The sequence below is a fragment of the Saccostrea echinata genome, unplaced genomic scaffold (assembly GCF_033153115.1).
Source record: "Saccostrea echinata isolate AGI-Se365-2 ecotype Australia unplaced genomic scaffold, CSIRO_AGI_Sech_v1 ptg000030l, whole genome shotgun sequence".
NCBI classification, from domain to species: domain Eukaryota; kingdom Metazoa; phylum Mollusca; class Bivalvia; order Ostreida; family Ostreidae; genus Saccostrea; species Saccostrea echinata.
In genome coordinates this window covers 17,452,240-17,466,535 of record NW_026889779.1, presented here as the reverse complement: position 1 = coordinate 17,466,535, position 14,296 = coordinate 17,452,240, and the positions used below count along the sequence as shown (strand labels likewise).

At 33.4% G+C, this 14,296-nt stretch overlaps 1 protein-coding gene across 1 annotated transcript in view; it reads left to right on the top strand.

Moving 5' to 3' along the window:
• Positions 1-12,557, top strand: part of LOC133197446 (dnaJ homolog subfamily C member 13-like) — a 29,100-nt gene extending 16,543 nt beyond the window's left edge. The window contains exons 33-52 of the mRNA XM_061333489.1: positions 1,865-1,943; positions 2,045-2,177; positions 2,389-2,573; positions 2,708-2,782; positions 2,989-3,105; positions 3,202-3,381; positions 3,525-3,698; positions 3,818-3,931; positions 4,061-4,177; positions 4,367-4,541; positions 4,926-5,017; positions 5,148-5,247; positions 5,387-5,662; positions 5,895-5,976; positions 6,137-6,353; positions 6,684-6,863; positions 7,103-7,243; positions 7,409-7,549; positions 7,745-7,844; positions 10,557-12,557. Coding sequence (XP_061189473.1) covers positions 1,865-1,943; positions 2,045-2,177; positions 2,389-2,573; positions 2,708-2,782; positions 2,989-3,105; positions 3,202-3,381; positions 3,525-3,698; positions 3,818-3,931; positions 4,061-4,177; positions 4,367-4,541; positions 4,926-5,017; positions 5,148-5,247; positions 5,387-5,662; positions 5,895-5,976; positions 6,137-6,353; positions 6,684-6,863; positions 7,103-7,243; positions 7,409-7,549; positions 7,745-7,844; positions 10,557-10,660 — 2,782 coding nt within the window. The 3' untranslated portion in view covers positions 10,661-12,557. The remainder of the gene's footprint in view (positions 1-1,864; positions 1,944-2,044; positions 2,178-2,388; positions 2,574-2,707; positions 2,783-2,988; positions 3,106-3,201; positions 3,382-3,524; positions 3,699-3,817; positions 3,932-4,060; positions 4,178-4,366; positions 4,542-4,925; positions 5,018-5,147; positions 5,248-5,386; positions 5,663-5,894; positions 5,977-6,136; positions 6,354-6,683; positions 6,864-7,102; positions 7,244-7,408; positions 7,550-7,744; positions 7,845-10,556) is intronic.
• The last annotated feature ends 1,739 nt before the right edge of the window (positions 12,558-14,296 follow it).

Here is a 14,296-nt window from a genome sequence, read left to right as displayed (position 1 = left end):
TTTTAGGTATAAGAAAAATGATCCTGGCATGAAAAGGTTACAATAATTGTATATAGAATTGAGCATGGCCTCAAGTGATATTCAGCTTAAGAATATATTGCCTGTACTTGATGGTTCAATATTGCTTGTGTTAATTAATTCTGGTGCATGGTTGCACATTCCTTAGATCATGAGTTACTCTGATATCTTCATATGTTTCACTGTATCAACTTGATCAATTTTGATTTAAAGTCTTTTTTTTCTTTCCCATTAAACAACATTCAGAATTGTTACCGGGTACTCATTTTTGCCTGTCAGTGTAGATTTTTAACAGACCTAGATAATATATTACAGACTACATTCAAACCAAAAGCAATTTTTTTCTCTTTCAATCTTTAAAATATGCTAAAATCTACTCTGCTGTTCTGATCTCATTTATGCTTTGTTGAATTATCCTAGTCATAAATTTGCTGGAAAAAAGGTAAAAATGTAATCAGAAGAAAAATGAAAATATACAGTACTAGTGTTTATAAAAGTTATAAGTTTGAAAAAAAGATTTAAAACAATGAAAAATTAAAGGCATATAATTGTTGCAATTCATATGAGAGCTACATGTATCAGCTGACCAAATGTATATGCTTTCATTTAATGCTAACATAGGAAATGTAATTCATCTAAGTACTGCCTACTCATTACTGATACCACTAATACAGTAAAACACATTTAATATGAACATGGATATAGCAAATACAGCTAAAGCAATTTTTTTGGGGGGGGGGGGGGGGGGGGGTTCCTGATGAAATTCTTAACACTTGTTTGAAAAAGTTCAAGGTTATAATAAACTTTGATATAACAAATTTACAGATATAGTAAAATGATTTTGTGTCCTGTAAGGGTTAAAAATAATGAAATTTACATCTTTTATAACAAATTTTTTAAGATCTCAAATTTTAGATATTGTAATAACTTTATTTTTTGGAAGTACTTATATTTCAAATTCAATTCATTGGAAAACGTTTATACCCCAAGGTTTTGTATTTCTTTCTTTCCTGAACATACTGGGTTGTCATACATGAAGGAAAACACATGTATGTTCATTATATGGATATAACGAATTATGGATATAGTCAAGTAAATTCACAGGTCCCCAAGACGTTTGCTATAACCAAGTTTTGATGTTTATGTATTGCCGAATTAAAATCCATTTTAAATATTGGAGTTCACCTTTAATCATTATGCCTCCTGCTTAAACGTAGGGGTGGGATATAATGATGGAAGTGTCTGTCTGCAAGACCTTCCATCTGTCCGCCTGTCCATAATGCTTGGGGGTAGCCGTCCCTTATCCGCAACTCCTTTTGCACCACTGAATGTATTTTAATGAAACTAATAAACAAAATCTTTATTACATAATGGCTTTTTGCACCTCTTATTTTACATTTTAAATCAGACATTTGGGGCTTCCCATCGCAAAACATGGACACAGTCATTCTTTCTTCAATATTGGGGTTCCCATCTCTGTAACTCCTCCAATACCACTGAAAAAATTTAATGAAACTTTTACAGAATCTTTATTCCATAGTGCCATTGTGACCTCTTATTTTATGTTTTAATTGGACAGATATTTTGGGGTTTTCCATTGCAAAACGTGGACTTTGCCATTATACTCAATAAAGGAGTTACCGATTTTGTTAACACTACTCCTACTAAGCCCCTGAATGAAATTCACAGAAACTCATTTACACACTGCCAAGAAATGCATTTGCCAATATATTTATGTGGGAGAGGGGGGTGTCATTCCTGAGTTCATTGCTCAAAGTATCTCTAGTATCAAACTCTTTTGAATCACTATTTAAATCTTTACCATTTTTTCCCCTTTTCCTTTCAGACATGAAGAAGCAAAAATTAGGAAAGCTTACTTTAAACTGGCTCAAAAATATCATCCTGATAAAAACCCAGAGGGAAGGGTAAGTAGGAAGTGCACTAATTGCTTTGTTTTTTATAAGCCCATCTGTGATATCATGCAATTTTTGGTAACTGTCCATTACTTCTCTTTTCTCTGCTTCAGGAAATTTTTGAAAAAGTGAACAAAGCATATGAATTCCTGTGCAGCAAGTCTAGACTAGTGGAGGGACCAGATCCACAGAATATTGTATTAATCCTCAAAGCTCAGTCCATACTCTTCAACAGATACAAAGCAGGTACATGTATAAGCAAAAAATATTACTGGTTGATTAGTGTACAACTGGTTACATCAAAATTAATATTTAGTCAAGAGGTTTGTGACCTACAGTACATGTATATATCAATATACCCCCCAATAGATATTTTAAAGTTTACTTAGATTTGAACTTTTTCAAACACTGACTTTAAGAGTGCATTTAATACTGGTAATTTTGGACTTATTTTCAGAGCTTGAGCCATATAAATATGCTGGTTATCCCATGTTAATTAAAACCATACGTATGGAGACAAATGATGACGCCTTGTTCTCTAAGTCTGCCCCATTACTCTCGGCGGCTGCAGAACTCTGTTACCATACCGTCAACTGCTCAGCATTAAATGCAGAGGAGCTCCGAAGGGAAAATGGAATACAGGTAATGTAGTTGTACTTGGTTATTTTATTTTTAAATCTCTCTCAAAAAAAGACTGGAAGATGCAGTTGTGTTCTTTCTTTAAGCTCTCTTTAAATTTTAAAGAAATAACAATAATGCTTTGCTCTATGTTTCAGACACTACAAGAAGCGTTTGCCAGGTGTATCAATGTACTAAGTATGATGAGTAAACCTGAAGATGTGGCGGTACAGGTAAGACCAGGTCTTAATTATAAAGTGGGGCTAATTAAGTAAAAATGTGGCCTTGTCAGTAAGGTGTGATTGAACAAGGTACCTGGTATTTTGATAAACAGAACAAGTACATGTATTTAATATACAGATCACATTGCTCCTATGAATTCTATACAACACTGATTGATAGTGATCAATACTCTGAAGTGTTCTGTTTTGTATTTCAGGTGTGTTCTCACATTGTTAAGTGCTATGCTGTGGCCTCACAGTTCGAGGGCTGCAGAGAAAAGATCCAAGAAATTCCAGCAATAGTTAGAGACATCAGTCGTATCCTTTATTATAAGGTAATGTTTTATAGCACCTCTCTGTTAGTATCGCAAGCATTTCTTTGATGAAAACTATAGTAATTATAAAAATTTTCTACCATTACTGTCTTCCAGAACCTTCCCAAACTGTGTTCTGTGGTAGCCGAGTGTGTCAGTGCTTTCTCTGTAGACTTCTGGTTACAAACCAATCTCTTCCAATCAGGAGTTTTGTGGCACCTGTTATTGTACCTGTTTAATTATGATTATACACTGGAAGAAGGAGGGGTAGAGAAAAGTGGAGAATCAAATCAACAGGTGAGTCGATAGAGTATCATAAATGTGGGCATCATAGATTTTGGTGTTCTTAAGTTGTGCATTCTTGAACAAGTTTAGAAATCTCAGATTATTAAAAAAGTTGTCAAGATGTGTGTGGTATTGTCTTTCTTTTACTTTATCAGGAAGTAGCTAATAACTTGGCTCGCCTCTGTGTCAGAGCTTGTGCCAGGTTAGGAGGTTATTTTCCGGAGGGGTCTGAGCTGTCCACTCCAGAAAATGTCCCTGTCAAGAAGTCCCTCCATGCCTTGTTGACACCATTCTTAGCAAGGAAACTCTCTAATGAAAATCCAAATGAGGTAGATTTCATAAAGCTTGAATACTTCTGACATTAATGTGTACTGTTTGGAAGTTCCAAAATCAAGGAAAGTGCAGTGATGTTGGTTTAATATTTTTGAATTCTTCTCCATATGTTCAGTTGCTGAAGCTGTTGAACAGTAATTCAGAGAACCCATACTTGATTTGGGACAATGCCACTCGAGCACAGCTGACTGAATATCTAGGTGACCAACAGCAGCAGGTTATCAAAACCGTGAGTAGATAATTATTGACCATCTCTAACTTGCCAAACAGAAATGGTAAAAATCAAGGTAAATACATGTATAGATGCAAAAAAATTGAATAAATATCTAAAATGTATTTCAATATTTGATTCTTGCAGGGTGAATGTGACAAACATTATGGATCAGAATTTGTGTTTGAAATCCATGCCAAAGAACTGATTGTAGGAGAAATATATGTTCGCATTTACAATGAACAGCCAACATATACTCTTGAGGTAAGAAGTGGTTAATGGTTTGATATTGTATATTCTAAAATGAAGAAATAAGTGATTGGAAGAGAATTTATTTAATTTTTATCAAAAAAGGATTAGAATTGATGCACAAAGAATAATTCTGTTTAATTTTTATGGTACTTTGACCTTTGAAAAATATTTCTCACTGGATAATTTTTATGTGTTGAACAGAATCCCAAAGGATTTACAATTGACCTTCTGGACTACATGGGATCCCAGGCCCAGTATCTACATTCTCTGATGATGTTAAACCAAAGTAATGCCAAGCAGGCAGCCCAGGGCTCCAGACTGAAGAATGTAGAGATGGCTTTAGAGGGTCTACGTAACGTCATCAAAAACAACCCAGGTGGGTGATCTGTGCACAAAAACACATCTATCTTTTTAAGGTTCATCAACTTTCTAATAAGAGAGATAACTCTCACTGGAATACATGACTAATATTCCTTTCTGCAAAATTAATTTTGTCCTTTACAGTATGCTGAAATTGTGTGCATTTTAATTACAAAATTAATTAGAATTCTTTTGGAAAATCATGAGGATTAAAGCAAAATTTTATATTTGTAAAATGAAGGACATTCAACCTTAACTGAAGATTTGTCCATTTAGTCTTTGTAATACACTGTAAATGAAGAAAATCTATTCTCCATTTGAGCAAGTTTAAGTACAAGTCTGTGAGCTTTAGATATTAAAGAAATACTATGATTGAAAAAGCTATTGTGTACTTTTACAGGAGTGGAGATCCAGTGTATAGGACATTTCAAGTTACTTTTCTGTCTGCTAAGACTAGATGACTGTGCCAAACTGCAGCAGTATGCTTTAGAAGTAAGTCTTGATATTTTTAGAAGCTTGGAAGTCGGACAGATTTTGAATTTCTATAAAATCAGGTATGCCTCCTTTGATGTTTAATTATTAATTAATTTGATTGGTGATAATTCTCTGGTTTGATTGACAGGTCATCAATAGTGTAACAACCAATCAGGAGTGTGTCAATGATATAGCAGCCTCTGAGGTACTAGCCTACCTACTAATGGCCATCGCAATGCTCCCAAGTTGTAAGTATGATATTATATCCCCAACCCCTCATTTAAAATGTGAGAAAAATTATATCTTATGCCATCTTCATTCATTTTGTGCATTACAAATCTCCTTATTTAAAAATTATTTGGAAATTTTCTTTTTTGACTGTTTTAGGTCAGTTACTGACTTTAGAGAGTTTATTTTCCCTGATGTCCAGTACCAAGATAGTGAAGGAGGCCCTGGCGAAGGGTGCACCTATTTATCTCCTGGACTTGTTTGCTAATGCCACCAATCCCAATGTCAGAGAAAAGACTGCTGAACTGATGGCCAAAATGTTGTCAGACAAACTAGTGGGACCAAAAGTTAGGATCATTCTGTCCAAATTCTTGCCAGTCATTTTCATGGATGCCATGAGGGATTCACCAGAAGCCAGTGTTCACATGTTTGAAGGTAATTTTCTGTGAGAAGAAAAAAATGCGTATTTGTTCAAAAAACGTACATGTACCTGTATAAATCTAAGTACATGTATTTACAGTGGTGAACATCTTGTTTCTAAATGGAAAAATATTTTAAGAAGAAAATGCCGCAATTCATCTGGATGGATATATGATAATTGTTCATACATTTTGGTTATGTTGCCAATTTCTTACACATGATTTTTCCCCCCTTTTTTTGTCTCCAGGGACCCATGAGAACCCTGAATTGATATGGAATGATGAGTCAAGAGAAAAGGTGTCAGATACTGTAAAGAAACTAAAAGACAGGTAATACACTGTGTTTGTTTGAAGTACATGTAAATTAACTACTGAGATCAGGTTGTATAGTTATGCACAATGCTTCATTATGTATAAGACAGTTTATATCATAATAATTTCTTGTGATATATTCTAAAGTCATTATAATTTTCCTATATTCTTTCCACAGCCATTACAAAGCCCAGAGGGAGAATCCTGACACAAGATGGGGATTGAATGAAGATTTCAATGTGGTCTACTCTGATGTCCAGGGAGAACTGACCATAGGAGGGGTATTCCTGAGGCTATTTATAGCTAACCCTGGCTGGGTGCTAAGGAAGCCCAAGGAATTCCTGACAGAGCTTATGGAGAAGTGGACACACCTCATCAGTATGCAGAACACAGATGTAAGACACATTCAATCCTTTAAAAATTGTGACTTCATGCTAATTCCATGCTGTTTCACCTTATTTTAAATTTGCCCTTTGACCTTTCTCTTTCTTGGGCAGAATTTAAACTCTGCTCGTTTACATATAGCTCTAAAGTAGCAAAGTAATTGGACCTAAAATTGGTGAAACTATATTCAAGATTTGTTTTGGGGAAAGTTTTGTAATTACACATGTATACATGTACATGTCAAATATCAATGCCTAATTCTACAGTTTAATTCTAAAATTAAATAGGTTGAAAGTTGCATCTATCTATTTAATAATATACCCAATTTTTGTTATTTTTAGAATGAAACCTTGGAGACTGTAACAACAGGTGTGGTGTGTTTATTTTCCTCTCAGCCAGCATTACTAGACCAGGTTCCCTCCCTTGGGTACATTCCCAAAATCTTCCAAGCAATGAGTAGTCGTAACAATGCTGTTCCTAAGGCTGCTATACAAGTTGTTCACCAGCTCGCCAGTAATGAGGTCAGTTTATCAATGAACTGATATTTGAATTTGTTCTGAAATATGTATCATAGAAAATAGGTCATTCATAATTCAGTGCATTCTTGGATTTGCACATTATTATAACAATGTGCAATACCATAGATGGAAATGTTATTACATGGCCAACACAGAGAAAAAAAAAATTAGAACATGATATTTGACTTGTGGATGGCAATGTACAGTTTATGTATTGAACTTTTTTATGATATGTATGACAGATTTGCATCAGAAGTATGGCCCAGGTGGAATGTATCAGTGCTATGATGGTAGGAATGAAAGCCAGAAGGGACCAAATAGCCCTGGCAGCAGAGGCCCTGTACAAGATGTTTGACAAAGGGGAGGAGGAGCTTGTGTCTCAGGTCAGAGGAGGGGGATTGTAAATCTGAATTAATTTAGACATTTTGCTGTCAGATAGTTAAATGAAGCTAAAACTGCAGGAATTTCAAAGAAACTGGCTACTGTTGTAGACCATAGTGCTGAAATATTGAAAATAATGTGATAATGGAATGATATCTATTTGACAGGCCATTAAGACTGATCTGGTGCCATTTCTGCTGAAGCTGTTGGAGGGAGGGCTGGAGACTTTAGATAAACCAGCAGCAACCAAAGCACAGATAGTCAAGGCTCTCAAGTCCATGCAGAGGTCTTTCCAATATGGAGAACAGGTTAGAGGATTTAAACTAGCATTTACGAGGAATTTACTCACTTATTTATGTTCTGGTGCTTCATAAGAGCAGATTGAATTTTTTTTATTGAACAACCCATTTTAAGTATTTATTTCAGAGGCAAGTTCAATAAGAATATACAGGTGTTATTAATTTTTTTTTTTCCTTTCTTCCTTTATAATTTTTTTTCCCCAGATAACAAACATTTTAGACAAATCAGCTGTTTGGAGGGAATACAAAGACCAGAAACACGATCTATTTATATCTGACACACCTATTGCTGGCTATCTAACTGGTAAGCGTTCTTATCCTTGTTACTATTTCAGTCTTCAAAGTTAGGAAATACAAATATGTAGATCCTCTCATTTGATTTCAGACAAGCCTGTTATACATATACTTGTGTATGTTCATTTGCAAAAGTCTTGAGTACATGTTATTAATACAATTCATGTTCAAGTATATACACATGTACATACATGTATGTACATACATTTATGTATAAAAAGTTTGCTCTATAATTCTTTCTTATAGCTTGTGTGACATTTCATTTGAAACCATTTCATTTATATGTCCGTGTTTCTTTAGTTATTTTTGAGAGAGATCTTTTGCATGAGAAATATAAATTGGCATTCATTTCCTTATTTTTTCTAGACTCTTCCAAAGGTAATACATGTAGCATGAAACTATGGTTTTTCTTTTCTTTCTTTTTTTTCTTTTCTTTTTTTTTTTTTCTTTTTTTTTTGGATTTGGAGTGTTTTTTGTTTTAATCCTTATTATTACATTTGCAAGTCAATAGAGGAGTTCATTGTAGAAGCACATATCTAAATAGCAGTGTATTTGTGTGTTTGGGGATTTTTTAACTAACAGATTTAGACTGTTTTTCAAAGTTGAAAGGCAGAGTATGCTTCACCTGGTTATTTGTTTTCATGCAGTAGTGATGCTTAATGCTCCCAGATTCTTCTTCTTTTCGGTAGTATACTATACTGTATCATTAATAAAAGCACTTATTGTTTATATATGCCACTGTGATTGAAGTGGTCGGTCAACTTAATGTGATCCATCTGTCTGTCTTATTGTCCATTAAACCATGGCCATAACTTTTCAAGTTAAAGAGATTGAGACTTCACTTTTATCAAAATTGAAGGTCAATTTTAGTGACTGGGTGTTGGATGGTAAAGAAATGTAAAAGGCAATATATGCTGTCAAAGTAGGTAATGAGTATAAGAATCATTTATCATGTAGGTAAGATAAAGTCTAAGAAGGGGATCTAGACAACAAATTTTATCCAGAGGGTTGTAGAGTAGACTACGATTTCACAGAAAAAGCTATGCAAGATAAATTCCACACTGTTGTTCCACATGAAATTCATCTGTCTTATGCAGTGGTTAATGTGAGAAAAATCTTTACTTTTCCATTAAGTAGAGTCAAGAAAACATGATAATCATTATTGTCATTCCCCTTTTTTTCAGAATTTTGTATTCATGTGTACCACAATTCCTAAATTATTTCTTGGCATTTAATAGGGGATAGTAAGAGTTGTGCTACTTGGTACCTACAACTTTTTTTCTGCATGACTTGGCCATTCGGTTACCATTAAAAGTCATACCAGACCCATTCCCTTATCAAAATCTCTGCCATATGTAGTTCATCTGAAGTGTAGTTTATGCATATTGCTTAATATACTGAAGTCTCGTGCATGATTTGCATAGATTTTATCTGTCATTGGCATTCGATCTCTGGTTTGTCAGTCCTAGTGACTTTAATATAATTCTTCAGACTTTTCTCACAGCAGAAATGTTTTACACACGTTAGTAAATGCTTTGTTTTAGGGTTTTTTTTATGTTAATTGACTTCTGACACATTGTATACACTGTACTATACATTTTAGAGAATTTAAAGTTACATGTAGCTCTATACATGTATATATCTATGTAATCTGAGATAGGTAGAGAGTTGGTATGTGGAGAAATTACACCTGCATGCAATATTAGAGAACCTTTGACTTCTTTCTTTCTTTTGAACATGTACTTCCCTTTCTTCTATTTTATAAAAGTACCTTGCTGGTTTTGATCTGCTTGCATTTTATGATAATCATCCCTTGAAACCAACAACAGAACTTTCTAATTCGCATCTATACGTATATATTCAGAGAGAAATATGCTTTATTTTTGTGTCTTACAAAAGTGTACCTTGGATAAGACCTTCAAAGAATTGATTTTGATTTTTCTGTTTGTCTTTCTGCTCTAGTTTAACCTTGGTCATAACAATAAACTATATAAAATAAAGGATATATGGTAGAGGCATAGTGTGCCATAAGAAATTTATACTGCAGGAAGGCATTGTGTACCATTTGATTTTTTACTGTTTCCAAAAAAAAAAAAAAAGATTATTGGTTAATTGAGTGTTATATTTCAAATGGGATTATAGTTCCCTTCTTCCAAGTCCTTTTGCTATACTCATCTCATCATAACAAACTGAGATACCCGCTTGGCTGATGTAGTTAGGAATGCATGCATGCAATTGTCTTGCTTCAAATGGATAAAAAGATTCCTTTGGTTACAAGAGGTCTATACTCAAGTAACTATTACCTGTTAAATATGTATACATTTCGGTCTCCTTATTCTTTCAATGCTGTATTAGACCTACTTTCTTTGTGTGTGGGATCTGGATAAAAGTTTTTTGCATTAAGACAAATTGACACTCACCTTAACCAAACTTGCAAAGATCAGCTAATACTAGCTGTAATTTATGCACATAATTTCCTCAGGTTATCAAATAAGTAATTTACAATACCCCAAAAATAATCTGTATGTGTATCAAATGTGTATGATTAACAAAAAGCCCTACCCTCTTAAATTCGTTCCTATTGAGGATTAAATCAGTTTGATCCAACTTTCATTGTACATATTTAGTAAACACTACAGTATATAGCATTTATTGAGAATAGCTGTGTAGTATGTAATTTTCAAATTTTTCAGTGAAGCTCCATATTTATATTTTTTTGCAGGTCCAACGGGACCCAGTGTGGCCGGATACCTGACCTCCGGGTCTCGCCCCACTATCCCAGACAAACCACCACCTGTAGACAGACATGATGATCTCTTGCACTGAAATTAGAAATGACCAGTCAAACACACCATTAACAGTTTATTGATACTGCTAAAAAAAAGGGAATCTTGTTTTTATCATAACATTTTAGTGCAGGTGCTATGTTATTTTTGTTCTAAAAAAGACATTGAAGGATAGAGAGGGATTTTAGTCTACTTTTATTGTACAGGTTTATGACTCAAGAAAATTTCCTTCTTCGCTGCTTACTGTTTATATATTAATGAGCAAAGGTCTTTATTTTGTTACTGAAAAGGATACATTGTGTATTATTAATACCTTACACCATAGTTTCCGTGTTTTGTTTTGTTTGTTTTTTTTACTCGTACAAAATAAATTCAAATTTTGTATTTTTGAATGCACAATGGCATTCAGAAAAACTGAGAACTTAATTGTTTAACACAGAAATGACATAAGTTTTTTTTAGTTAAATATACAATGTATGTATAGAGAACATGTTTTTATAGTTTATATTTTATTTTCTACAGTTTGCTTAGGAAGTGTTTAATGAAATTAATGACTGCAACCAATTTTCACAGTGCTACAGTGACCTTTTAAAATAATTGTTAAAAAATAAATAATGTATGTTCTTGAATTGTGTTTTGTAATAATAACAAATTGTCTTTTTCCATGTATTTAACAAAGCAGTTTTTTTTTTCTTTTGCAAAAGATTTTTTTTTAAGTTTGCATAGTATATCTAGCATAAATATATAATTTAAACCTTTTAACCTCAGCTTTGTTTGCAAGGGTATTACATACAGTTGAACTTTGGTACCTCAAAATTGATACATTTTATATTGATATATTGGATACATGTAAAAGTGAGTAGGAAGTCCCAACCACTTTTTCTTTATGTATTTTAACCTCAATATTCCAGAATCCTTGGATATCTTGAAGTTTTCACTCTACCCCTTCAAGTTCAGAATAATGAGTTTTGACTGTATATATCTGTCAGTGCTTATTGCTTTGTTTTGTTTTTTTAAATGTGCTTCCCATTTAGTTTAGGTATATTATAAGAAAATATCGTGTGAGAACACATCTCCATAGAAACCATGCTATTACGTCATCATTATGTGTGTACTGTTTAAGTACCTGTAGGTCATAAGCAAACACATTCAAATGAGACTTTGTAGAATTCTGCTTTTCCAATCAGAATGACAGATTTTGGCCTCTAGATGTTCTGTAGTGTACATAATTAGAATAGAATATCTGGTTGCAGGTATATCATTATTATAATTTTTACAATTGGGCTTGTTACAAGACTAATAATGTATTTGCAATATCTAATTTGAAATGTTTAGGATTTTCACAGTTTTATTTTGTACTCTATTAATTTAGGTCGAAATGGAATTTTAAAAAGTATGTATATAGAACAATGAGATTATTAATAGTGACAACATTACCTGGTTATAAAATTTATGGACGTGAACATTTTGTGTAGTCACACTATTGCAATAGTTATGTAAAACCAGGGTCACTAGCTATTATATTTCTTCCAGCTTTGAGTTTAGTAGTTCTACATGTATAATTTGTAACAGATAAAATATTATATTGTTATACATCAACAGCATTTTGTCACAAAACACCATACAAAAGTATGTTATTAAATGCTTTGTTAATTTTTTCTAAGCATATATAGGTAAGAAATTAAGAGTAGTTAACATTTTGAAATTCTAGATTATACTGCAATGAAAACGTTTGTTTTTTTTTCCATGTAGGATTGATCATTTTCAACCCCCTCCCTTTCCCCCAATCCCTCATCTATATAAATAGACAAACAAATGACATAACAAAGGTTGGCTCAGCAATTTTATTCTGAGTTGTCACTTGAAACATGTTATCTTAATGTCTCTAATTTTATCATCTACATTGTTATCAGTAAAAAATCATCAAATACATGAAATCTGTTTTTATTTTTTTTTCTTTGGTCTCGCAGGGAGTGTCACAGCGTCACCCATTGAATATTAATGCCCTTGATGACTTGGTGTTTTTCATGGACATCTTTCTGAAATTAAAAAAAAATTGGTTTTGTGATGAACCAAGCTGGTGCTCATTTTCGACTACCAATAATAGCATGATGTTGCTATGCAGAGAGAATTGTCTGGCTGAGTAAAAGATCATACACCATCTAAAAGTTTGTCCTTTCTTGTAGCTCTATCGCCCTTAATGAATAATGACAAATTACTACTTTGTTGCCCTATGAGGCGTATCACACGCCTTGTCACGTAATGGACAAAGGTTTTATGTAATCCAATTAACCCCTTTCTGTAATTATTATATTAACGTGACTTGTAGTTTGTTCATCATACACTTAAGCAAGGATTTTTTTTTGTTCTTTCCGAGAGGCATTTCCAGATATTGAACATAAGGAGGATTAAAATGCTACATTCAGATTCAATATTGTGATGACAAAATATAGAAATTGGCAGAGTTTTTAGCCAGATATAAAGCAGAAGGTTCATAGAATTTCACATTACCTTAAGCTTATATCACCCCCTTTTAAGAACTGTAAGCCCAAAACTAGTCATACGACAGTTTATCCGGTCCTACAGGGAGATGCTCCTATACATATGCAATGATACTGGATGAATGCAATACATGTATAATCCTTGCGTTTTGTGATACATGGGTAACTCCAGCTGTATTTTTTTTTCATATATACATTTTTTTTTAAAACTTTAATCAAAGTACTGAAAGCATTTTAAACCAGTCCTAAATACCAACTTAAGTTTTGTTTTGTTTTTTTAAATACCGTTTCTAACAATCAGTCAATTCCCAAACAAAATGTAGCTTTTTAATTCTTTTTTTTTAAGATATGTACTTTTTTTCACACATGAGTTGGGGAAAAATAAAATACATTTTGTGTAGGACCTATTGAGATTTTCTTTATCTGTATCTGTATACGTATTTTACTTAGCTAACTAATCCTTGAATATGTCTTTATCAAAAAAATTGTATGTCAATATATCAAACTTTTGAAAAAAAATCCACCACAGATTACGCAAACATAACATTAGGTGAGGAAATATTATCAACTATCCAGAAAAGGGGGAGATTTTGTGGTTTTTGTTGTTGTCTATCACAAAATAGGGTCATGCTTCTAACTCTCAAATCCTTTATTTGAACAGTTTCAAACCATAGACTTAAAGCTGTCCAAAGTTAAGTATGTTCACGCGCTAATCCAGGATTTTTTTCCAGGGTGGGATTGGGGGTCCACCCAAGTCAAAAAAAATCCAACCCAGAATTTTCCTAATTTCCTTCCCAAACCCAGAAATCTCTTGACAAGCAAAAAAAAACCCCCCATTTCCCGTGGATGTAAAAAAAAAACAACAACCCTATTTCGTGGTGGTAATGGTGGGGTCCACGTTTTCTAGGGGGTCCAAAGACCCCCCGACCCCCCCCCCCTCTAGAACCGCGCATGGTGATGTTGCTTATAACTCATATTCTGGTCAAGGTCACTGAATATATATATAAAGAGAGAGACTCTTGGTAATAACTCTAAAAACTTGAATTAGAATGGATTCAAACTTGAATATAATGTTGTCAATGATCTTATAATTTGTCATGGTCTTGAATAACAGTGACGTATTGAAAGTGAAGGTGGATGGGATTTCACAAATTTAGAATTCATGACTGAAGTGA